This window comes from Drosophila willistoni (genome assembly GCF_018902025.1).
Source record: "Drosophila willistoni isolate 14030-0811.24 chromosome XL unlocalized genomic scaffold, UCI_dwil_1.1 Seg142, whole genome shotgun sequence".
Taxonomy (NCBI): Eukaryota; Metazoa; Arthropoda; class Insecta; order Diptera; family Drosophilidae; genus Drosophila; species Drosophila willistoni.
The window spans coordinates 7,289,003-7,312,841 of NW_025814053.1; the positions used below are offsets into that span (position 1 = coordinate 7,289,003).

A 23,839-nucleotide genomic window follows, 5' to 3' on the forward strand; every position below is an offset into this window, starting at 1 on the left:
AAAAACAATATATATACATATATATATAAATTTCTATATACATCAAAAAAGGCGTGAAGTTTGAAAAGACACAAGGACAAAGACGAGAAAAGCAGACAAGGGAGCAAAGTAGAAGCAGAGAAGCGTAATCAAAAAACAAGCAAACACACACACACAGAAGCACTCTCACGCACACACACACATAAGGCAACCGCAGCAGCAACATGTCAACTGCATTACATGAAAGTGGGCGTAACGCCACCTTCTTTTGGCTAGTGTTACTTCTGGTAACCGCAACTGCATTGCCAGCATCCAAACTGGATCGAAAACCCGAGTCACATCATTTGCAGATTGGTGTTGAAGGGGCGATGCCCACTTTGATAGTTGCCCAGCAAGAGCAGCAGCAGCAACAGAAACAATCATCACCAACACCACCACCACCGCTACCACCAACAACAACAAAAACTACAACAACAAGGACGACAATGGGTGATAATGCTTTAAATGTAACCAAAGCAAATTTTGAATTTAACACCACAACAACCACATTTCAAACCACCACTGAGCAAACAACAAAGGCAACAACCACTCTGAAGACAACAAATATATATTCACCGGTGGTGCATTTGTTGGACTTGGAGCAAACAGTGGCGCCACCTATCAATAGTGGACACGATGGCGAAAAGTTTACACGGAAGAAGCAATTGCAGCAGGAGAATTATCCAACCACCAGACCAACCACTTTTACAACAACCACAATTGAAAGTGAAATGGAACGCATACCAACAAGTCCCACCACTAGCACCACCACCACTCTAGGCACCACCACCACCACCACCACCTCCATCACTCCTAAGCCCAAACACAATGGCTACTTGGGTCCAATTTTTATGGGTGAGAAAACGTTTAGTGTATTGCATCCACTTAAGAAACCCAAACAAGAACCACCCAGCAACGACAACAACAACAACAACAACAAACATGTGTCATCAATTGAATCGCAATTACGGAATGGACGCATCGTTGAGATCTTGGCACCGACAGCTTTGTTAGAGCAGAATACCGCAGACTCGACAATTGCCCCACCAACTGCACCGCCCGCCTCATTGGCTGCATCTTCGTCGTCGTTGAAGCTATCGACAACGGTTTTTCAAGTGGCTGCCGATATGCAGACAAGCACCAGCACCGCAACTAGTGGACCAGCCGAGGAGACGTTGGCCTCCCTCCAAGCCCAATTGCCGCCGCGTACCGAATCGAAAATATCAGATATTCAGATTGAAGTTTACGATTCCACGGTCGATTCGATTGTTGCCTCAACCAATTTTCGGGACAATGAAGGCTACTATGCCCGGCCAGCTATGGATGTGGGAGAGGCGGAAGAAACGGGAATGGGTGGCACCACTAAGCCACCCACCCAACCGATGATTCAAGAGCGTTTCACACAGTATGTAATCGATAGAGCCGATGTTTCTACTCAACCTGCGGCAGGATTGGGCAAGCAAGTGCCAGCGGCCATTGAGATTCACATCAATGTGTCCGAAGCCCTGGGCGGGGAGAGTGAAGATCTAGAGTTCTCATATCGTCAGCCAAGCAATGCTCCAAATGAGAAGTCCAGCAAGCTAAGCGATGAGATTTTGGTGGTGGAAATCATTGACAACGGAGACAACAGCACTGAGAATTCGGCCAGTGGCAGTGCCGAGCATATAAATCCGATTTTTACATTCCGTTCGGATGCGGCCATAGCCACACCTCAAGTACGACCACCCCAATTGCCGCAGGATGCTCAAGATGAACTGTTTATGGCGGATGTGAAGGGCGATGTGCCACGACCACCGCCTCCACCACCGCCGCCGCCGCCACGTAAACCCAGTGCCATTGATCGTGACTCGGATACGATTTTCTACATTTCCAATACGGAGGTTAAGGTGGGTGAATCTCTGCCCACAGTTAGCAGTGCAGGCGCTACTTTGGAGCAGCAGCAACAACGTAAAATGCAATTGGAGAATCAATTCTTCCCTGCCAACTATATGATGGAGCGAACATCTGTTGCCACGCCCCGCTATGAGGAGGATATCATATTATCACCCTTGCATCACAATGCGGCAGACACCTTGAAGATCTTTCGCAGTGGCAGCAGCAGCGGCAATACTGGAGATGGAGCACCACCTCTCGATGTCACCTATGTGGGTGAATCGGTAATCGAGGTGGAGCAACAGTCCCCAGCAGCCAGTCAGTCAACCACCATGAGATCATTGCCGAGCAGTAGTTCCCCAATGCCCGACATTATCATACAGCCAGCAGTTCTACCCGATTTGGCAATTGGAGTGCCTGTTATTGGTGAACTTCCACCACAGATTGAGCTCAAGGAGATCGACTATATGCCCGGTGAATTGGGACTCAGTCCAAATGGCATTGGGATCTATGAGAACGAAATACAAGGCAATTCCTTGACCATGGACACGGATAGTGAAAGTGAACCGGATGTCATCGAAAGCTCCATACAATACGGTGGCGATCTAATTGATGACGGAGCTGGTGGTGGTTTCGATGGCGTCGAGGGTTCCTATCCCTTTGACAGTCCCGCCCATCGTATGCAACAGGCGGTGGCTCCGCACCATCATCATTTGCATCGAGAAAACGAACCCATGGCCGAGATGTTGAATGCCACTCTACTGCAACACAATGACAGTGGAGCCGGGGCATCGGCCATGGCTCCACTTCTGGCCAATGGCAGTCAAATGCCCGAACGTATGGGCAATGCAACAGCTTTATCTGAAGATCCTTCAAACGATTTTGATGGTAAGTCAACACACACTCACACACACACACACTCTCACACATCTCAAACTTAAATCGTTTGTTTTGTTCTTGGCAGGTTTCCTCAATCTATTTGCAGTTTCCATGGGTCTGATTATAGTTATTCTACCCTCGGCTCTGTTGGTCTCAATGTATTGTGCTGTTCGGTAAGTTGAAGCCCCAATAGACACTTCGATTTGATCTGCTTAGTGTGGCCAAATGTCACAGCTACAAATCAAAAATAATTGGCAAATGCATTCTAAAAGAAACCCAATGAAGTTGAAAGAAACTCCCTAACCCTGAAAAGTTAGACAATTGCTTAAGTATAGGAATAAGAGTAGTTTAGCCACAAGTTACCCTTAACATATTACGTATACGCACAGTGTTGTAAGGGAAAGACAAATCTGTGATGGTGTCTCTGTCTGTCTGACTGTCTGTCTGCCTGCCCGCCGGGCATAATACATAAATCTTGAGTATGCCAGGAACGCCAAATGCGAATTTGTACACACCGGGACCAAACAACACCAAAATGCCAAACAAAATGAGAGGACCAAAATGAAGGCGCTACAAATCAAGGCAAGCAGTTGAGTTGAGAGTCAACGCCGGAAGCGGAAGTCGCCAGACGAGACAACAGTCAGCCAGCCAGCCAGCCTGCCAGTTGGTTGGCTCTGGATGACTGGATTCGTATACAAAGAGATGATGTAGATGCCAAGGCAGAAGGCTAACAAGGCAGAGAGGACTGTGAGAGGTGACTGAGCCGCAGGAAAAACGCATAAAACGGCAAAATGGCAACCACAAAACGTTGCCAGTTTGTTTGTGCCTCCCTTACCAAAAAAAAAAAATTAAACAACAACAAAAAAAAAAGGTGCCAACCATAGAGAGAGAGAGAGAGAGTGCGAGAGCTGAAAATGAGGAAAAAGGAAATAAATTTTCGTTTCGTTTCGTTCGTTTGGGAGGAAATTGCACAATAAACTCTCGAGACGAGAAATTAGTTGTGCGTGTGGCTCATTCGCGGCGGCTTCTCAACTTCAACCAAAAAATACACACACAGACTCCCTTCCTCTCTCTCACACTGTCTTTCTCTTTCCGCCTATGTGTTTGGGTGTGTAAAAAGTCATAAATTCTCGTTTTATTCTCATTTTTTTTCTGTTGGGTTTTAAAGAGGATAAGCCAAGGCTAGAGGCTTTTGCTTAAGACTTTACAGACTTAACTGAAATGTGGCAACATTTTAGAGTTTCAGTTACGAAAAATCATATTAATATTTTGATTGTTATGTATCAAGGGAAACTTTGAGTGAGATAATCAGTAGGGCTCAGAACTGTGGCGGTTTAACTTTCGGTGGCAACATTAGAAATGCATAGGATTTTAAGAGAAGCCTGTCATGGTATAGCTGGCTGGAAGGAGAAACTTTTTCTAGACTTTTCATTCAGCCAATTCTCAATCCCTTTCTTTCACTCACTCTCTCTCTCTCTCTGTCTTGTTCTCTTTCTTTCTCTGCAGTTATATGCTAAACAAGAATACAGCAACGGGTGCCCAAGGCGATGACAGCGAACAGGGCCAGGACTCGGCTAAAAATGAGGTAAGTTTTTGAACCATAGAATGGAGAGAGCGACTCTATAGAAAGAAAAACAAAAAATAGAAAAGAAAACACACACACCGAAAATACATACAGTACAACAACAATGGAGAATGTGCTGGCATCCAAGAAAAACTTCAATTGAAATTTAAACGCAAAATGCCGTCAAAGTGTCTTAAAAACTTTGCCGCACCACAGTCCCAGTTTCAGCAGTCCCATAACAACCACCCCCAACTGCCCCTCACCCACAGCTATTTCACCTTCACCACTTTTCATTCTTTCATACAATTAAATGCATACATATTCTCTCCCTTCAGTCTTCCACCATCTTTCAAGGTGCCTCCCTTCTTGCACCTCTTCGTTCCCTTTCTATTGTTAAAACAAAAATTAAAACAATGGCAAAAATTTCCGCTCGTAATTTCATTGCGTTGAAAAGTGTTGGTAGGGCTGATGAATAGGATAAGGAATGGGGCGGCGGTGGGGTGGTTGGGGGTTTGGGTGGATTGTTAGTTGCCTTGCAGTAGTTTTTCCTTAAGATCCTTACCGAAAAAGTTTCTTGGCTAAAGAAATGAAATTAAATAGCTTCGTGTCGATACTGTTGCTCCTATCATCCGTCTCTCTCTCTGTCTGTCTCTCTCTCCCTCCATTGTGTGGGTGTGTACTGTACAAAGCTTTTCACACTTGCAGTCACCGTCGTCGCCATCAGCATCCTCAGCATCTTCCGGAAGAGAAGCACCCGCCATACATACCATCCATAGACATCATCAGCAAGTGATGGCGCACTGTGTTCAGCCTATTAGATTTCAGTTTGAGCAGGACACAATGATAAAAACAATTGATCCAGCATTGTCAGTGATTAGAGATACAGTTAGTGATGATAATGTGGATGACCCTCTAAAGATTATCGGTCCATATGGATCGATAACAAAGATGACGCTCAAAGATAATCATCTGATTATTGTAACCGAAGAGCGCCATGTAAGTGTGTTTCGTATTAACTTAGTCGTGTGCTTGTGCTTAACGTCGTCTCTTTCGCTCGCCTTAAATCACACAATTTGACCTAACTGTCTCTCTCTCTCTTTCTCTCTATTACTCACTCTATATTCAACTCTGTCTTTTTGTTTCATAAGGGGCAAAATTTATTATTAGTTTGTTTCTTTTTTGGTGTATTTTATTTAAACCACTTTTTCGATACTTTTAGAAATAATTAGATCCAGTTATCTTCTTGTCAATAGGGTTATTAACTATTGCCAAAAGTCTCCAAGTATATATATATTCTTGATCAATACTATCTGTCTGTTCTGACTGTCTGTCTGTCTGCATTAATGCAAGCTCATTACCTTTTCAGGCGATTGTCATAATATTTCTTAGTTAAAAATACTTATTATAGATAAGATTAGAAAATTTTATCAAATAAATCCAACTAGAAGATTTTTTTTTTTGTATTATTAGCCCCGATACTTGATCTTAATGTTGTTCTGTGAGTGTGTGTGTGTGTACTTGTATTTAGTCGGTGTTGTTTATTATCTTGTAACTACTTACCTTAACTAATGCCTGCCTAATCTTGTAATGGAATGCAAAGAAAATACCCAAAATGTATGGCTGTCTCTTTTCAAATCATTTATTGCTCTTTTCCACTGTGACTTTATCTCTCCCTTTCTCTATCTCACTCTCTTACTTGAATTGAAAGTGACTTTAACCGGTTGTGTTCAGTGTTCAGTATTGCTAAGATGGTTGTCCTTGCGATGCCCCAGTATCTCATTTCACACATTTGCCCATTCTACTGCTTGTCATCTGTCATTTCTCATCACAGGTGTGTATGGGTATGTCTCTCTGTGTGTGTGTGTGTGTGTATAAATGCTGCACCTTGAGGCTATCAGGACTGAGAGCCAGCATTTGTCTATCTGTGTGAGTGTTGTCGCCTTTGATTCCTCCAGCTAGAGCCAAGTGTCAACCATTTGTCAGAACCTTGAAGTCAGTCTTCTGACTGTATTTTCTATATGTTTAAATGTGTAAGGTGTAAATGTGCTAGAAGCGTATGCAAATGCAATTTTCGACACTTTCCGCATGGCAGCCACTCAATTTATCTACTCCTGGCCCATTGCCCCAAAAAATCACCCTTTTCGTTCAAGTTCAACCCATATCTCTGCGACCCACACAAATGAGTTTTTCCTTTTTATGTTTTTTTCTTTTGTTATGGTTGTTGTACTGTAGATGCTGCACCCCGCATCCCCACGAACCCCACAATCCCCTCACGATTTCTCTCTTTTCTTGTATCTTGTTTTGTATCTTGCACCAATTTCACATAAAGTAGGCCAAAATATCGCGAATTCAGTGTTCAATTTACTTTTCGCAGGACATTTCGAGAAATGCTCGCGAAACGAAAATGCACACGGACAAGGATGGAGTGTTTGTGGTGGAGGTGGCACGTGGCATCGATTCGAAACAAATGCCACCAGACAGTCCTGGTGTGCTGGAGACAACCGAATTGCCCTTCGATACCAAGCAGCAGGCGAATGGATTGCATGTGCTCAATGAGCAATCGCTGCCACCCAGTCACGAGCAGGTGCAAATCCATGCCCCACCCATAGATTTTGCCAATTCACAGCCAGCATCAGCGATTGCATCAATGGTTGGTGGCACTTCGAGTACTTTGCACTTGATTGAAGAGGAGGAACAGCAACTGAATGATCCCGAATTAGAGTCAGACCAAAACCTAGAACAAGAGAAAATCGCACAGACGGGCTTATCTCAATCTGATCTTAGTTCCACATCGTCGGGTGACTCAAACAAACGTTACACATATGGCAACCAGGAGTTGTATATTATTGAGCAGCCGGGCTATGCAACTATTTCGCCAACAGCTCAGCCAATAATACCGAATCCAAGTCCACCCACAGAAGAAGTAAGTAACAACAACAACGAAAAGGAGCAAGAACAGCAGCCGGCAGAGGAGGCAGAGCCACAGATTGAACCTAAACCTGAACCAAAGCCACAGGCAGAGCCACAGAGAGAGTCCCAGCCAGAACTACAGTCAGAGCCACAGTCAGAGCCACAGTTGGAGCCACAGTCAGAGCCACAGTCAGAGCCACAGTCAGAGCCACAGTTAGAGCCACAGTTAGAGCCACAGTCAGAGACGCAGACTGAGACATTGGAAAATATTGCTGTACCCCCAGCAGCATTTGGTAATTATCATCAAGCTGATGAGACTGATGACAAGGGTGACCTAAAGCAGGAGGAAAATACCTATGATAGCCTAATGAGTTTGCCGGCTCCGCCATCCACAGAGGAAATCAAAGAGCTAAACGATTTTACGCTCATCGAATCGAATCAATTGGATTCGTTGCCCCCACCACCGCCACCACCGCCACCACCACCAACCGATGCTAATGGCAATGGACATGCTAAAACCGAAGAACAATTCGATGCGGAAGCAGGAGCCACCATTGGCAATGGCAATGGTAATGATAATGCTACCAGCAAGGTCGTTGTCCCAGTTGCCTCCGTCTCTGTTTGCGTCACTCAGCCAAGCGATGAGCCAACCACTTTAACGCCCCCCGCCTCGCCGCCAGCAACACCGCCGCCACAACCACCAGCGACCATCTATGGCAGCGGCAATGGTCAGCTCACCAATGGCATCATTCATCCTATGCCAGTTGATGTCAATGGAAGTTAAGAAGCAACTGGGTAAGCCAAAAAAGAAACCAATAAAAATATAAACAAAATAATAAGCAAGCCTGTCGAGGGGACTACGACTCTCAAGCTCACACACACACACACACACACACAAACAAATACACACAGGTGATTTTAGGGAATTGATTTCCCATTTCCCTAATCTTAAGGAACTCATCTAAGCCAATGGAAAATCTAATCTGATGTAATCCTTTGAAAAAGACATAGAAGGGTTCTTTTAAGTAATTTACAACAAATCCTGTATGTGTGTGTGCGTGTGCATGTGTGTGTATGCACTTCCCCTCCATGTTACTTGGATCGATATCTCGAAGAGATGCAGAACATCTTCTTAGTCATATATGTAAGTTTATTCTTAGGATACGAAGTACACCTAAATAACCCAACATTTTTCCCACTTAACTGTTTGTTGAAAGCCAAAAACACAAAAAAAAAACACAAAAAAAATAAGAAACAAAAATAAATTAAAAAAAAAAATAAATAAATAAATGCATTAATAAAATATTTCCGAATAGCCGTAATAGCAACAACAACATCCAATTGAATGGGATTAATTAATAAAGTAAAATAATTAATTGTTTGCCTATTTGCGGCTGGCCAACAAAACAATTTACAAAATAGTCAAAACAAAAATGGAAAACAAAACAAAAACCCCAAACTAAACCCTTGCCAAAATAAGTATTTCAATGTCTATAAACTATAACAAAAAACAAAAATAAAAATTATATAAAAGAAACCCAAAAAAAAAACCAATAAACAAAGCGAAACGAACCATCTACATGACAAAATTTGAACAACAACATTAAAACATAAGTAAATTTAATAATGCATAATTAATTATTTAAATTATTTACACAACAAATTGCCAAAGGTAAAAACGTAATGTAATCGAGTCAGAGAGATAGCGAGAGAGAGAGAGAGAAAACAAGGAAAAAATCGAATTGAAATTAAATTTGTTTTAAAGTTTTTTTTTTTAATTAGCTGATTCTGTGTATAGACCAAGGGAGGGAATAGCAATGTGAAAGGGTAAAAGGGAAAACAAAAATGAAGATCGGTTTCGTGACATAATAAGAGATCAGCAAATACTATAGACGATATACACAGAGTAAAGACTATGGCTAAAACTCATTTCCAGTTGTTCATTGTCCAATATGTTCATAATCATTTCAATAGTCCGTTAAACTGATGTTCCAAATATATATACTTTTCTATATAAGATAAGCAAGTGTCAATCTGTGAAAAGTTTGATCTTTCGCATTAACATCTTGTACAGTGCAAGTTCTGTTAACTAACAGGAATGACAGGGCGGGCTATGTTAGCTTAGCCAGAGTTTTCGCCTTTTCCAACACTTACATTATTCTTCTTAGCAAGTAGAAAAGATAAACCAAACTATTTTCGGTAATGCCGAACTTTGAATACCCTTGCAAAATGTCAGATAGATGGAAATTTCAACTAGTGTTGAGAAGAAATTTAACCCGTTGAATAACAAATGCAGATGTAGTCTTTGTGAGGGTATACAAAATAAATGTGCCGACTAAACAAAAACATAATTTATATAAACAAAAACCCCAAGAAAAAAGGCAAATAATGATGGCAGTAATTTATACAATATACCTAAACTTATGAAAACTTTTATCAATAACAAAAAAAAAATTATTAGTAATTAGGAAATAGTTAATTTTTTTTTATGGAATGCTGATGATTGATTGCCTGTGAGTTTGTGGGTTAAATAGAAAACACTTTGAAAAACAAACAATTAGAATACTACTATTGGATTCAATATAGAAAAAACTAGAGAACTCTAAATAAGAACTTTCTTTTCTCTTAGTCATTGATACTTTCTCTTTCTCTCTCTCTCCTTCTGCCTTTGTCTTTCCGTTTTCGTACATAATTATAAATAAAAAAAAGAGAAAATCCAAGCACTAGAAGTGGCCTGGCTTCTTTTTTTTTTCCAAATAGTAGAATTATATACCAAAAATATGAATACATAAGGCATATATATATAATCGAGAATGGAATGAGACCTAGTGAAGTTGCAGGATCTATAAAAAGTCTAGAGCACGATCTAGGTTTAGAGTAATACATATAACATACGATTGAGATTGAGATTGAGATTGAGTTATGTGTTTACTTCATTTTGTTCGTTTTTCTGTTTTTGTTAATTCTTTTTTTGTCTTTGAAGATAAAGTTGGTTTAAAATTGTTTACAATTGTTTTATTGACAATTTCTTTAAATGGTTAGAAGTGGATGATGATGATAATGAGCAGTTACGATTAATAATATATATAATATTACTATTAACACACACACACACACACACATACTTAGGTACTATGTGAAAACCTAAAGGTCTACTCAATAATAGAAAAGAAAATGGGAAAACCCATATGAAAAACGGATAAACTAATCTTAGGCAAGTAAACATTATTTTTTTTGCTCGATAACGAACAAATATGGAAAAAGTAAAAAATGATGAATAAGTAAATGTGATTGTTATTTAACCTTAAGTTATAAATGAAAAACAAAACAAACAAAACTTCAACTGAAATGTGTGTATGTATGTGTATTTGAATAAATAACAAAAACCAAATTGAACCGAACCGAATGGCAAATGCAAATGCAAATGCAAATGCAAAGAAAAAAAAAAAAAAAAAAAAACACAAAAACTATGTAAGCAAAAAACGACAAAAAAAAACACATGAAAATCCATACAGAATAAAAATGAAATTCAATACAAAAAGCAAATGCTCAAGTTTTGTATTCATTTGTCCACTCATCGGGTAAATAATGTCCTTTGGAGGTCCAGGACACTTTTACACAGATGTGCCAACAATATAATGTTCGATTGGCTTTTAGTCGGGGGCGGTGGGGTATCAATAAAAATTAACAAGCCCTTAACAGCCGCCACTTAGAGTAGCGCCAAGGAAGAAGGAGAGATAGACAGAGAGAGAGCGAGAGAGAGGGAGAGAGAGAGAGCGAGAGAAAGAGATCCATGAGCGTTTCGCTTAAAGACCCATAAAGCTTGCTGTCTGCTGCCAACCGAAAGGACTCAAAAGGACGTTGCCATAAACACACCCAACATTCGAACCAGCTGCAAGAGGAGGAGGCGAGCGAAAGGCGAAGGCCCGCCCCCCCACACACACACACACACATACAACTATGACTGCAATGTGCTTGTAATGCTGGAGGTTTCATGACTCGGTTTTGGTTTTTTATTTCTCCTTATTTTGGGCTGGTTGGAGGTTGCAGGCTGAAGGATGCCTTTGGTCTTTGGTCGTTGGTCGTTGGCGCTGCAGTTTAGAGCTGAACGTTTTGAATTTCATCTGAGACCGAAGTGCAGGAGTTGGCGGGCAACACAACCAACCAACCAACCAACAGCCACAAATACGAGTGCTTCAGGTTTTCTATTTAATACTCAGCAGATGATTTTCATCCTTAATTTACGGCATTTTGGCTACGAATGCATTGCATTATATTCAGCAAGATTGTATATACTTATGCACTGTTTATTATACAGTCAACACGAGAAACTAAACTTTGAGACGGTAGGTATAATCAATTTTACTCTATGCCTTTATGCCTCATACTTAATAAATTGCAAGCTGCTTTAGAGGCACTCTAAGGATACTGCAATTTTGATGCATTTGAATATGAACTCAAAACTCTTAAAGGACTTCAAATGCTGGGTAGAGAACTAGTCGTTACCTTATTGGTCTTAACACATGCATATACTTTTTCATTTAATTGCAGGCCAGCTCATGTTTCTAGCTGTTTTTCTCTTTATTTTTTGTTGTTGTACTGGCTTTAACTTTTTACTAATTTTAAATTGCTCTCACCAAGGATGGCAGGATGCCTGGATGGTTGGTTGGCGTCGCTGGCGTAGGTTTTGGGGTACTTGACTGGTTGTCAAGTGCTAAAGCCTCGTCGTCCTGTGTGTGTGAGTGTGTGTCTGTGTGTGTGAGTGTGCTCGAAAGTTGAGCCGACTTGAAAATTTAATGAAATGCTCGGTACTCTTGGGCTTGGGGCCCTGGGTCCTATTCCTATTCCTATTCACCATCTGCAGGCGACTGACTAGAATTTTTGGAAAGCTGCCTTTCTATGGGTCTCTTGCCTTGCCTCCTGTCCGCTGGGCGTCTGCATTTCAAATTATTTTTAATTGTCATGTTTGTGGCGCTTCATTTGGGGCCAAAAACGACAACAAAAAAAAAAACAGCTCACTCAAGAGGAGTGAGGAGTGGCCCTGTCAAAGACATGAAAGGATATCTCTATCTTCTCTAACCACCCACAATTTTACCATGACTTTTTTGGAGCCACTTTGGCGCATTTGCGGCTTTACCATGTCCGTTTTGTGTGGCGTTTGTGGCCATCAAAATATTTATGCCATGGACAGTTTGATTAACCGCAAAAACAGGCAAACGAAACGGAACGACAACCAGAACCAGAATCTGGAACCAGGAACCAGGACCACAACCAGAACCAGAAGTAACAACCATGTGTAGGAGGGGTGAACCACACAGCCTCTTTTATAATTAAAATCAAATTAACTTGCACACACACACACACACACACATTGACAGTTGAATGCGGTTACTCTATCTGGCTGCAGACTGAAGGGTGACCTGGCAAAAGGCCAACCGGAAAGTCCAGGATGGGATATTATGATGGGTAGCATTATGCAATTTGCCCTCAGGCATCAAAAAGATAAAGTGTCTGTGTGTTTGTGTGTGTGTGTGTGTGGGTGTGTGTGTGTGTAGAATGACAGCAGCAAATTTATGACAAACAAAAATGAAATTGACATTTGGCCAACTCGTATGATGCAATCAGTTCAATCATTATTTTCCTCCCGTCTAGCCAATCATTATGGAAACCAAAACCAAAATCTGTATCTGAAATCAAAACTCCCTTAACCAATTTAGTTTCAAACTGAAGTTGCAGCCTCCGGGAAATGCGGGTCATTAGTAAACAGGAAAAAGGATACAAATTCAGTTGCATTTTCATGATGAATGGCTAAGCTGATCTAGCCTATACATATGAATTTATTGAATTGATTTCTATTTAATATTTTAGGTAATTACGTTAAACTAAAAAAGTAAAAATACAAAAAAAGAACCAACAAAACAATTTCATCAAATTAGTGCGACAAATTAAAAAAAAAATAAATAAATATATATACATTTTGAATGAAAAATAATTTAGTTTTTTTTTTTTTTTGTATTGTTCTTGCTCTTACACTGATTGCATTGATTGATTGATGAATGGAAGCTTTTGCCAGACCAATGTAATGGTTGATTGAATTCAATTATGGATACACACAATTGAGCTATAGCATAATGACAATGAACATTGCATAAATTGCATGAAGTCAGGGCTGAATTCAGCTCATTTTGAATAACTAAAAATCTATATTTTTACTCAACTGACTTCTTACGCCTAGTAAGTCCATTCCTGTTGCATATTTCTACAAATTTAAATTAAAGAAAATATTTGATTTATTTTGACAGCTTTTCTTAGGCCACAAAACCCATAACCACTTCGATCTAATCCATTTTAATTAGATAAATCAACAAACAAAATGATTAAGTTAAGTTTAATGATGAGAAGAAGGAAGTCAGCCATTGGCCAGAGAGGATGTTCGGAATGAATCCATTGGCCGAGTCTTTTCAATTTATAGCTACATGAAAAAGGCAAGTCTTAATTCAGCCTCCCATATACCGGACATTGGCCATTGGTTAAACAATTCGTTTGTTCCTTTCCGACCCAAAAATGGTCACATCGAAATAAGGCGGAACAGCTGGAGCTGGAGCAGGAGGCATGATGAAATTAGTAAAACGTCGATACTGGCAGCCACTTTGCATAATCACAACAAGAGGAAGAGAGAGAGAGAGAGAGCGAAAGAGTGAGAAAGAGAGAGAGAGAGAGAGAGAGAGAGAGAGAGAGAGAGAGAGTGGGAAAGGGAGTGCAAGATTCAATTAAACTGTTCGACGTTTAAAAAACCAAATAAAATAGCAAATAAAAATCCAAAATTAAATTCATGCCGAGAGACCGCCGAGAGTGTGGCCATAGTCGATTCTCCCCTCCAGCACCACCACCACTGCATCGCCCTCCGCCCACCCCATTCCCGTGTGAAACATTTCATTGGCATTTCAATTTGATTTGCTGGCCAGGGCAGACATCCTGCAGACGAGTCGGCCACGGCCATGAAGCTTCGGCATGGCCATCAGAGCGGAGTATGGCCGCGTTTTAATGTGCAAATCGTTTGAATTGTTTGAATCAATTAATTTTCTGGCCACGCGCATTCAACGACAACAAAAAAAAAAAAAACGGAAAGAAAAGTGCCCCCAAAAACGTTCAAATCTATTTAAAATGATTGACAGTGGAACGCTTGCCGCAGCGGGGGGACTTTAAATGGAATCAAAATCGGAGACTCGTAATCAAATCAAATGTGAATAGTGTGAGTAATGCATATTTATGTGTTCTGTGTCTCTGTGTGTATATGCAAAGACTTTTTATGCTGTCCACTGACACTTGAGATTAATGAACGCAAAGACGAAAGGATTCAAAATGAAATTACCAGCTGACATACAGGAAAATAAAGTGAGAGAAGCGCAGAAGAAAAAGGAGGAGGAGAAGCAAAGCCCTGGAACTATCCAAGTGCATGAACTATGAAGCAAAACTGGCAACATTACAGAACCATGGCACTCAAACGGGGACTCGGATACATTGAGCCGGCAGACTGTAATCCAAAAAAACAAAAAAAAAAAAAAAAAAAAACAGAAAACGCGTTGCGTATACGTTCTCAACTCACACACAAGCACACATTGAGAGAGAGAGAGAGAGATATGTATGTTTGTGCATATATCCTTTGTCATTTATCATTTGCCATGGTTGCGAATCCTTTTGCACGTTCTCATTTTGCTGCCACTTCTGCTCCGCCCTCGACTGTGCGGATTGCGGATGCGGGTCAACGTAACGGGCGTAGTGTCACTGCACTGCACCACACCGTGCACCTCATCCTCCGGCTGCCTACCCCTATATGCTCCTTCATATGCTCTTCAGTTTTGGTGACCACCCTGCCACCTCTATGGACCATCGCCTCTGCAACATCCTGCTATCCTTTGCCTATCCTTGTAACCGCGTTGTATAATCGAAACCTTCTGTCATTTTCTTGTCGTTCCGTTCAGCTTTGCTCTGCTCTGTTCTGTCTGTTTGTTTGTTTTCTTGTGTTGCTTGTTGTTGCCAATTGTTGTATCTGTTATTGTCATTGCCATTGTTGTTTGTGTTGTTGTTTTTGTTGCTGTTGTTGCCCCTGCGTTTTTATAACCGGTATGCTGGCTGACGCTACATGTCCATTCTATTCAGGGTATAAAGGACAATTATTGCTGACAAAATAGAACTAAACAATCATCAAGTCCTTACACAGATTCCCTATACCATATTTTTCTGGCGGAATCGGGATTGAATGCGATCCTTAATCTCATGTGTAAGTACATGTTATAAGGATTTTGTTAATTTAAATAAAAAACCCACTAAACCAATATTTATTAGTTTCCTTAGTCTTGACTTTGCTAAAGGGTAACAAACTGTGCGTATACATTTAACATAGATGATATCTTTTTTAAGCTGATTCTTTTACATCTCTCATACGAGAGGGTCTTAATGCCTTCGTTGGCATTATTGCATCGTGACCAACATGGCGTATACGCAATGTGCAGAGCAGCAATTTTCATTTTCCCTTTTCAGTTTGTTGTTGTTGTTGTTTTTACTGCTGCCTCTCAGGCTGTTGTTGTTATTATTTTTGTTGTTGTCGTTATTGTTGTTGTTTTAATGCACCAAAAATGTCACAACGACCAAAACTGGTGAAAAGCAACTGACCTCATTTATATCCATGACAGAAGTTGTTGCTGCTGTTTTGCCCTCTTTTTTTTGGTTTTGTTTTGTGTTGTGTTTAATGTACGTGGGCGTGGCAAGTTTCTATGCTGGCATTTAATTGCAAATTTTACGCTTGTTCTAAATTAACCCCCGCTATCCTTTCCCCCCAACAAACACACACACAAACACAGAGTGAGACAGAGAGAGAGAGAGAGAGAGAGAGACAGAAAGTTAGCTTTAGTTTTTTGTCTGTTTGCTGCTGTTATTTTCTTCCTTTCTCCGCCTTAACCTTTTCTGTCATGTTCATTAGCCACAAAAATTCTCTTCTCTTCTAGTCAAACCAGCACACACACACGCACACACACACACACATAAATACACCGTACCTGTGCAATACTAAAACACTTGGACATCCATATACACCTTGCTCCATTCACTCCGTTTTTATTTCTCTCTAACTGGCAATTTATGCATTTAGCTTGGCTTTGCTTTCGAGATGAAAAGTCACAACATCAGTCAGCTCTCTAGTTCAGGGTAGTTAAATTTGTTTATGGCAAATATAACAAATCAGCAGGAGGTAAAAAACCAAATCGAAATAGTTTTTCTCTTTTAATCTGTAGAAATTTTAGCCATGGGAATGCAGATGACATTGGTAAACCATATTCGTATGCAATTCACTTATTTAATCATTATTCACCAAAAAAATATATAGAAATAACATATCCTAAACAATCTAAAGATGATATCCCTGTTGGTTATATTCTAATTGAAATTCTTTTTAGTTGATGATATCCTGAATTTAATTTATCAAACACTCATCCCTGTTATGGTAAACGAAATGTTTGCTGCTTTAAATGCATAAAATATCGTTAAATTATGTGCACAATTTTCTGATTTTGCTGTTGTCGTAGTTAATTAATTGCAATTCATAACCATTAGCAACCATTGGAAGCCATCCAAAAGACAAGCAAATATTGCATAAAATTCCAGACTTGGCAAATGCTGAAAGGGTGTTCGTTCAATGCAATTCATTATGTTTCGCTTTGTTCAATTTCAATGAAATTTTTCACATTTTCCATATATATATTTATTTGTTTTTTTTTTGTTTTTTTCATTCGTTCTTCTTATCAATTCTATGGCTCTTTGGCCCCCCATTTAAACCTGTCCGAAATATTGCAACTGGGAAAATGTTGACAAATTGCAAAACGTGTTTAAATGCCATCAAAATGTACAGAGAATTGGAGAGGAATGTTGAAAAAATATTTAGTATTTTTGCTTTGTACATATTTTCATTTCTAATAACTAATACAACTGCAGCTATATGTATGCATTTGAAAATACTAATGTATGTGTATAGATATTTTTTTAATAACGTTGGCCAAAATTGAAAGCAAATATGGTATAAAAAAAAAGTGCATAATTGTAAAATGGCAGGACAGAGGAATTCAGGTGAAAGATATGCAAACTGATGCAGTTTCAAAATGAAAACATGTACGTACATATGTATATATATCATTTCGAATTGGATATTTGGTAGGAGCAGCTTCCACTAACCTTCAACCAACCAACGAGGCAAAAATATTCATCCATCCATCCATCTTTCCATCTTTCCATCTTTCCATCTCTCCATCGCTCCATCGCTCCGTATATATGTATGTTTATAAAGGCCATCCATGTATCTATTAGATATGCAGTGACAGCACCTCTATTTATGTATCTTCAGTTAGTGCGTATCTCTATCTGCAATTTCCATTTCTATCTGTGCATCTCTGTAGCTGTCCGATTGTGTGTATCTCTCACTGTGTGTGTGTGTGTGTGTATGAGTGTGTGTGTGTGTGTTTGCCAAGTTTTGCATAGAAATTAAATAAATATTTGCCTGCAACGAAATTGGAATGCTTGCCCCCAAAAATAGTCATTGAATTCTTCTCCCATTTCTATGTACATATCTCTTCCACCTTCTACTTTCCACTTCTAATAAGGATGATGATTATTAGTCTAATAATAATTAATGTCTATTGCAATTTAATTACCATTTAGTTTTAAATATACCTATGAACAAATATTTCATGTTCATAAATAAAACTCTTAATGTTAGATTATTTATAATTTAATATAAATAGGTATATATGTATTTGTTAGTTATATGTTATATCATTTATGAAACAGCCAATAACAAACAATGGCAAATAATAATAATGGGCAAAAAAAAAGAAAATTTAATAAAAATTCTCTATTTATTTGTGCATGCAAACAATTAATGTTTATTATGGCAAAAGATTAAAGTGTATTATATGCTAATATAATAATATATGTGAGATTGAACCTTAGTCGAATGCATGGTCATAACGAGATTATATATAAATATGTACGTACATATACACAAAAATGTTTCATTTCCAACTGGATTTATGCCCAAATATGTGTATAAACTAAAATGTGCATGTGCATGCTGATTGCAAATTTAAATCAAATATCTCTACCAACATAATATATATGCATTTAATATGTATGTATATTAAAAATTTATACATATATACATATGTATGTACATACATACAATGTATGTAATAAATATACAATGGAAACTTATTGACTGGTGGGAAGCTTATCCATATTCCCATTCTAGTCATTGGCGGCCATAGAAGTTAACTTGGCAATAATAAAACCATTATTTTGTTGTTGAAATATGAGAAAAGCAATTTTGAATTATTTTATGGATATAAAAAAACATAGAAAGCCATTAAAATTCAAATTGATCAAGCAAATTAACAATGCTGAAGTGCTTGAAAACTCTTACTAATTAGTCATCTAAGATATTGAGAATGATTATTCGTCTATTTGATAGTTGATCAATTATATTAACATGCCACCCAATCAAATGTTTTCAAGAGGATGTTTCAACCAGAGGACTTGCTCTGCATAGGTATATAACAGGCTAAAGGAAGTTTCTTTGAATATCCCTTTTTCTTAAAGTTCTCTTTTAAAGTAAAAGAGTTTATGCTTAATCTAACTATAGTATGGAGTATAAAATATATAGCAAGAGCGCTTTCGTTTGCCGATATTGTTCTTAAGATATGGAGACATTGCTGTTAAGAAAAACCTTATAATTAAATACAAAAATCAATATCTTTCTAGATACATGGTAAGTGTACAAATTTTCTGGAATAACTATCTTTATTTAACAAATGACAAATTTAAATACTTGACTTATGGACGAACCGACTCTTTAACTTCTTATCGAGAGTTTTCTTATCTAAATATATAATATATCCTTAAATTTGTTGCAGCTCAAGAGCAAATGAATGTCTGAAAGGACAAAAAAGACATCAAAAGTGGAATACGTAGATAGAAGAAAGCAAATAACTTAATGTAAATACACGTAGGTTTATATCAATGTACGAATGTAAGTGAGTATTTATTGAAAGCGATATGAGAGTGACCGAACGGTTGGCCAAGCAAAGGCTCATCCTGACCACGTACGTTTTCCTGCCTCCTGCCCTACCCATGTAGCCTGCTTGCCAAGCTCTTTGTAACCCATTCCTTTTGAATGCGTGAATGGGTTTCATTTTGATATTTTTGCCATGTTTCAAGAGAGAGAGAGAGAGAGAGAGAGAGAGAGAGAGAGAGAGAGAGAGAGAGAGAGAGGGAGAACTAAAGAAGTTGCAGGAAAAAGTATATTTGCCAATGCCATGACAAAGCAAAGTGAAAAAGCTAAAAGGGAAGAAAGAATGAAAACTAGGCAAAAGTCATTGCTAAGGCTATGCCAACAAAAAATGTAGAGTGGAGTGGAATGGAGTAGAGCAGAGCAGAGTGAAGTGGAGTGGAGTGAAGTGAAGTGGGGAATGCTCTCAACAACTATGGCAGGCTGCCTAACGATCTATTTACGTTTCTAGCGGACTCTCTGTCTCCCCTTGCTAAGTTCTATACGACAGACGGGGCCAAAAACTATTGAAGCGTATTAATTCTTTTTAATGCCGAAATAATAACGACGCCATTATGCCAATGGCAGCAGCAACAACAACAACAACATCGAGACAACAGTATAAGGCAAATACAAGAAAATATTTGAGCACACTAACATTTTGATACCCTGCTTTAAGAAGATACCTTGTAAAGGAATCAGTTTTCCCCCTTCAATGCTCAACATGACAAAAACAAAAAAATTAATTATAAATATATATAGATATATATTTATATATATGTATTTATGGTATACTTGTTCACTACTTAAATGGACTCATTTATCCTACGGGTATATACATATAGGGTATAATAAATAAAAACGGCTCCCGTCGCGTCGGCGCCCAAGAGTCTGCAACGAAATGTTTTCCAATTGACCAAGCAATGCCAAAATAAAAGACATAAGTGTGAGTGTATATAGGTATGAGTAAGTGTGTGTGTATTTATGTGAACGTGTGTGTGTGTGTATGTGTGTGTGTGTGTGTGTGTGCGTGTGGGTCCGAATACTTATAAACATAAAAACTGATAACGAAATCAAAACGTCGAGCGAAACGATTTGGAAATACTTCGACAGCAGCAGCAGTAGGACCAACAACAACAACAACAACAACAACAATGAGAATAACACCAACAAAAGCCTGTCCGGCCGTAACATCAATGTTACGGCCATACAACATTATTATCATCGCAAATGGCAAGTTAGACAAACACATTGAGTGCCCATTTAATGGCCAAAACCCCCATTCCCCTACCCATTTGACTGCGGAATGGGTCCAGGGTTCGACTGGACAACAAGATGATGGTTGCTTGCCTCAATGGACGGATGGTCGATGCCAATGGTCGGATGGAGGCAAAGATGGTTATGGGTCTAGGCACATAATGACCAAGCTAAACAGCAAATGAACTTTTAAACGTATTGAATTGACGTAGGCTCCCAGAGAATGAGGCGTCAAAAAGCGCCGCCAGCAACCCCATAACCAAAAAAAAGGGTGGGTTGGGGGTTTCAAGCGAGAATGGAGAGAATGGAAGGAACAAATGTAGGTTTCGGGCTAACATTAATAGGTTGCTTGGTCTATCATCGCACTATGGCATGAGTGACTTGACTAAAGAGCCCGAAAAAACATCAACAACAAAAAAGAGAAAAGACTGGAAATCGACAATGAAAAGAAAAGGCAACACGAAAGGCCTTTACTCTGACATGCAACACGACAAGAAGCAAGACCTTCTCAATAAACCTTTGATGGAACTGGAGAAGAAAACCACCAACATACAGCAATCGAGGAGAAAAGTCGAGCAAACAAAGGGCTAAACCACAGTGAGTTGGAGTAGCAGCAATTTTTTGAATGGGCTTGCAAAAAATTCATAGCTCGCAAGTTCTAGAGACAGCTGAGAGCTATCAGGATTTCCTGTATTTGTTTTCTATGCTTCTACATCATCAGATGGATACTCCCCTTTTAAACACAAATGATGTTCGATAACATTAGAGAGAAATATGGAGAAATCTGCTTCATCCTAGAGAATTAGTTGAGACGAACTTAAGAAACTATTTATAGTCTAAAATCAAGATTGACTGAACTATTTGCACATACTTGAGGGGGAAATAAAAGAATAACAAAATGAGAACATATCGTTCTTGTTGCCATTCATGACTAGTTTGGCAATTCCAGAAAAAGGGAACGTAATAACTTTTCAGAATGTTAGCCATTGCATTCCATTTAGCGACAAAGCAACAGCTGGAAATTTATTTCAGTCACAACGATCATTCGTCACATCGTTTGGTTTATGGTTTAGACATCTCTAGGGCTTAATGCTCCATTTCTCCAGTTGTCTCTCCCTCACACTCCATCTATCTATTTCATTGCTGACGTGACCATTTTATGGGGTTTGGGTGGGGGTAAGTGTCTACGGGGTTAGGGCCAAACCAAAGTGATTTAAACGTTGCACCATGTAGATGAGTTTTTGATTTTGCAAAATTTGTTTTCTTTTCATTTTTATTTATATTTTTTGGTAACTGCGTTTTACGAGCTGACAAACTGGTGACGAACGAACGAGAAGCGGAAAGAACAAGACAACATTTTACAATCTTTTTGTCGACTTGGTGACACCCTGTAATTTAATTGGTGATGGTGGCTCGCTGATGATTCATATTTCATCTATGGCTTAATATTTCCTTTTTGCTTCAAACAAATACAATGAGTATACGAATGAAGGAAATGCAAACAAACCCCGAAAGAAATAGTTAAACCTAGGCGACAATAACAAACAACAACAGCAACACAAAAATCTTCTGTCACGCATAATTTAACCTACTGTGATGCGCGGGAATGGGGGAAGGAAATGGTGGAGTCTGAGGCGGGTGGAGACCCCATGGCTTGATGGTGAAAATGTTGCGCCCTGTTTGTGTTTACATTTGGTCTTAAGCTGCGACAAGATGCCGCCATATATTTGTCACATGGACGCCACTTTTACAGCCAGGAAAGCATGGCAAATGGTACCGAATGAAGCAGGCAGCTATCTATCTATATATGTTTGTATGTATGTATATACTCATATAGCTGGAAGCAGGACAACACGACGACGAGTGGATATCACAACAGGCGGGCAGGCTGACAGACTGGCAGGCAGTCAGGCTAACAGGATATGCAGACAAAGTCCGGAGACTATAGAGTCGTGCAAATAACCTAAAGCCGGATGCTCGTCAAGTGACTTTTGCCTGGCTGGCTGGCTGCTTGGCATCGTCTTTGTGTCTGTTCTTGTATTCCAAGTATCCCACGTATCTCCTGTGCCTTTGGTGTGTGTCTCTCTGTGTGTGTGTGTATGTGTGTGTGATGCCACATATTCACCTCTATTTCGTACTATCATCATTGTGTCTGTCATGTATTTGCATTTTGTATCACTTAAGCAGCAACTTTTCCTGGTCACAAGAGACATTTATAGTTACACCCACACACACACACACATACACACCCATACACCCATACACCCATAGACAAGGACATAAAACTTGGCCTTGGCTTTGGCTTTGGCGTCGACGTTAGCATTGGCCCCCCTGTCTAGTTGGTTCCTTAGTTTTGCTCTCATTTACTGGAGAAAATGTTAAGTAACGGTATTATTTCTGCTCGTAAGCAAATTTCTCCATAGCTCTGTTTTTTTTTTTTTCTTTTTTGCTTCCATCCTCGTCTTGACAATCAAATTTCTTGGTTTTGCCAACAATTTATTAAGACATGAGACACTTAGTGACAGAAAGAGACAGAGTGGAAATTGCCAAATTTAACAGTCTGTTAAGTGGCTCCAAAAACACGCACACGCACACACACATACGCACATTTGTCTAATGATAAGTGAATTAGGCATATAATACAAACCATGTATTCCCGACATGACCAAGAATGAACTTTTTAACAAAAATTTGTATCCATATCTCAGACATTGTGGATATCTCTGATAGATCTGGCAACATTATCTATAGTTTTAAATCTCTTCGACCCGAATAGTTTAGTGATTTGCATTGGGTTAAACAGTTTTAGCAACACTGCTAAAGTGCCACAATAAGAGCTTACTAACACTAAATCTTACAAATGAGAGACCGGTGAATAGGTGAAGGATTGGAATCACTTTCAAAATTTTTATTAATATTTTGTAGTCGCTTCAGTATCCACTGCCGATACCTAGACCCGTTTAGAGGTCCGTGGAGATACAAGCCCCAGTGAGCATCAAAATATAATTATGACATTTATTCTGCATAAGTTTTGCTCAATCTTTTGTCATTTCAGATTTAGCGAAATTAAAAGAAAAATTTAGTTTCATTTTTAAGAGAAAGAGAATGCAACCAAAACTTTGACTTCATCCCAAGTTGATTAAAACCTTTTTTGGATATTTTCTGAAATAATGTACAACCAATTTGTACAATATTTAAGCAATTTGCTTTCACACTCTTTGCAAGAGTATACAAACTTTGTCATGGTC

The 23,839-nt window shown here is 39.2% G+C and overlaps 1 protein-coding gene across 1 annotated transcript; it reads left to right on the forward strand.

Annotated features, from left to right (window-relative positions):
• Positions 1 to 2: 2 nt before the first annotated feature.
• On the forward strand, positions 3 to 8,493 carry LOC6644483. The gene is made up of 4 exons (XM_023177014.2): positions 3 to 2,778; positions 2,855 to 2,942; positions 4,276 to 4,354; positions 6,708 to 8,493. The coding sequence occupies exons 1-4, from the start codon at positions 204 to 206 to the stop codon at positions 8,025 to 8,027; spliced, it is 4,062 nt and encodes a 1,353-aa protein (XP_023032782.1). The 5' UTR covers positions 3 to 203; the 3' UTR covers positions 8,028 to 8,493.
• Positions 8,494 to 23,839: the final 15,346 nt, after the last annotated feature.

Bases quoted from the DNA above. Each gene is read 5' to 3' on its own strand.
- LOC6644483 (XM_023177014.2), top strand. From the start codon at position 204: ATGTCAACTGCATTACATGAAAGTGGGCGTAACGCCACCTTCTTTTGG. The intron at 2,943-4,275 runs GTAAGTTGAAGC...CTTTCTCTGCAG, and splicing joins TCAATGTATTGTGCTGTTCG to TTATATGCTAAACAAGAATA. The intron at 4,355-6,707 runs GTAAGTTTTTGA...TACTTTTCGCAG, and splicing joins AGGACTCGGCTAAAAATGAG to GACATTTCGAGAAATGCTCG.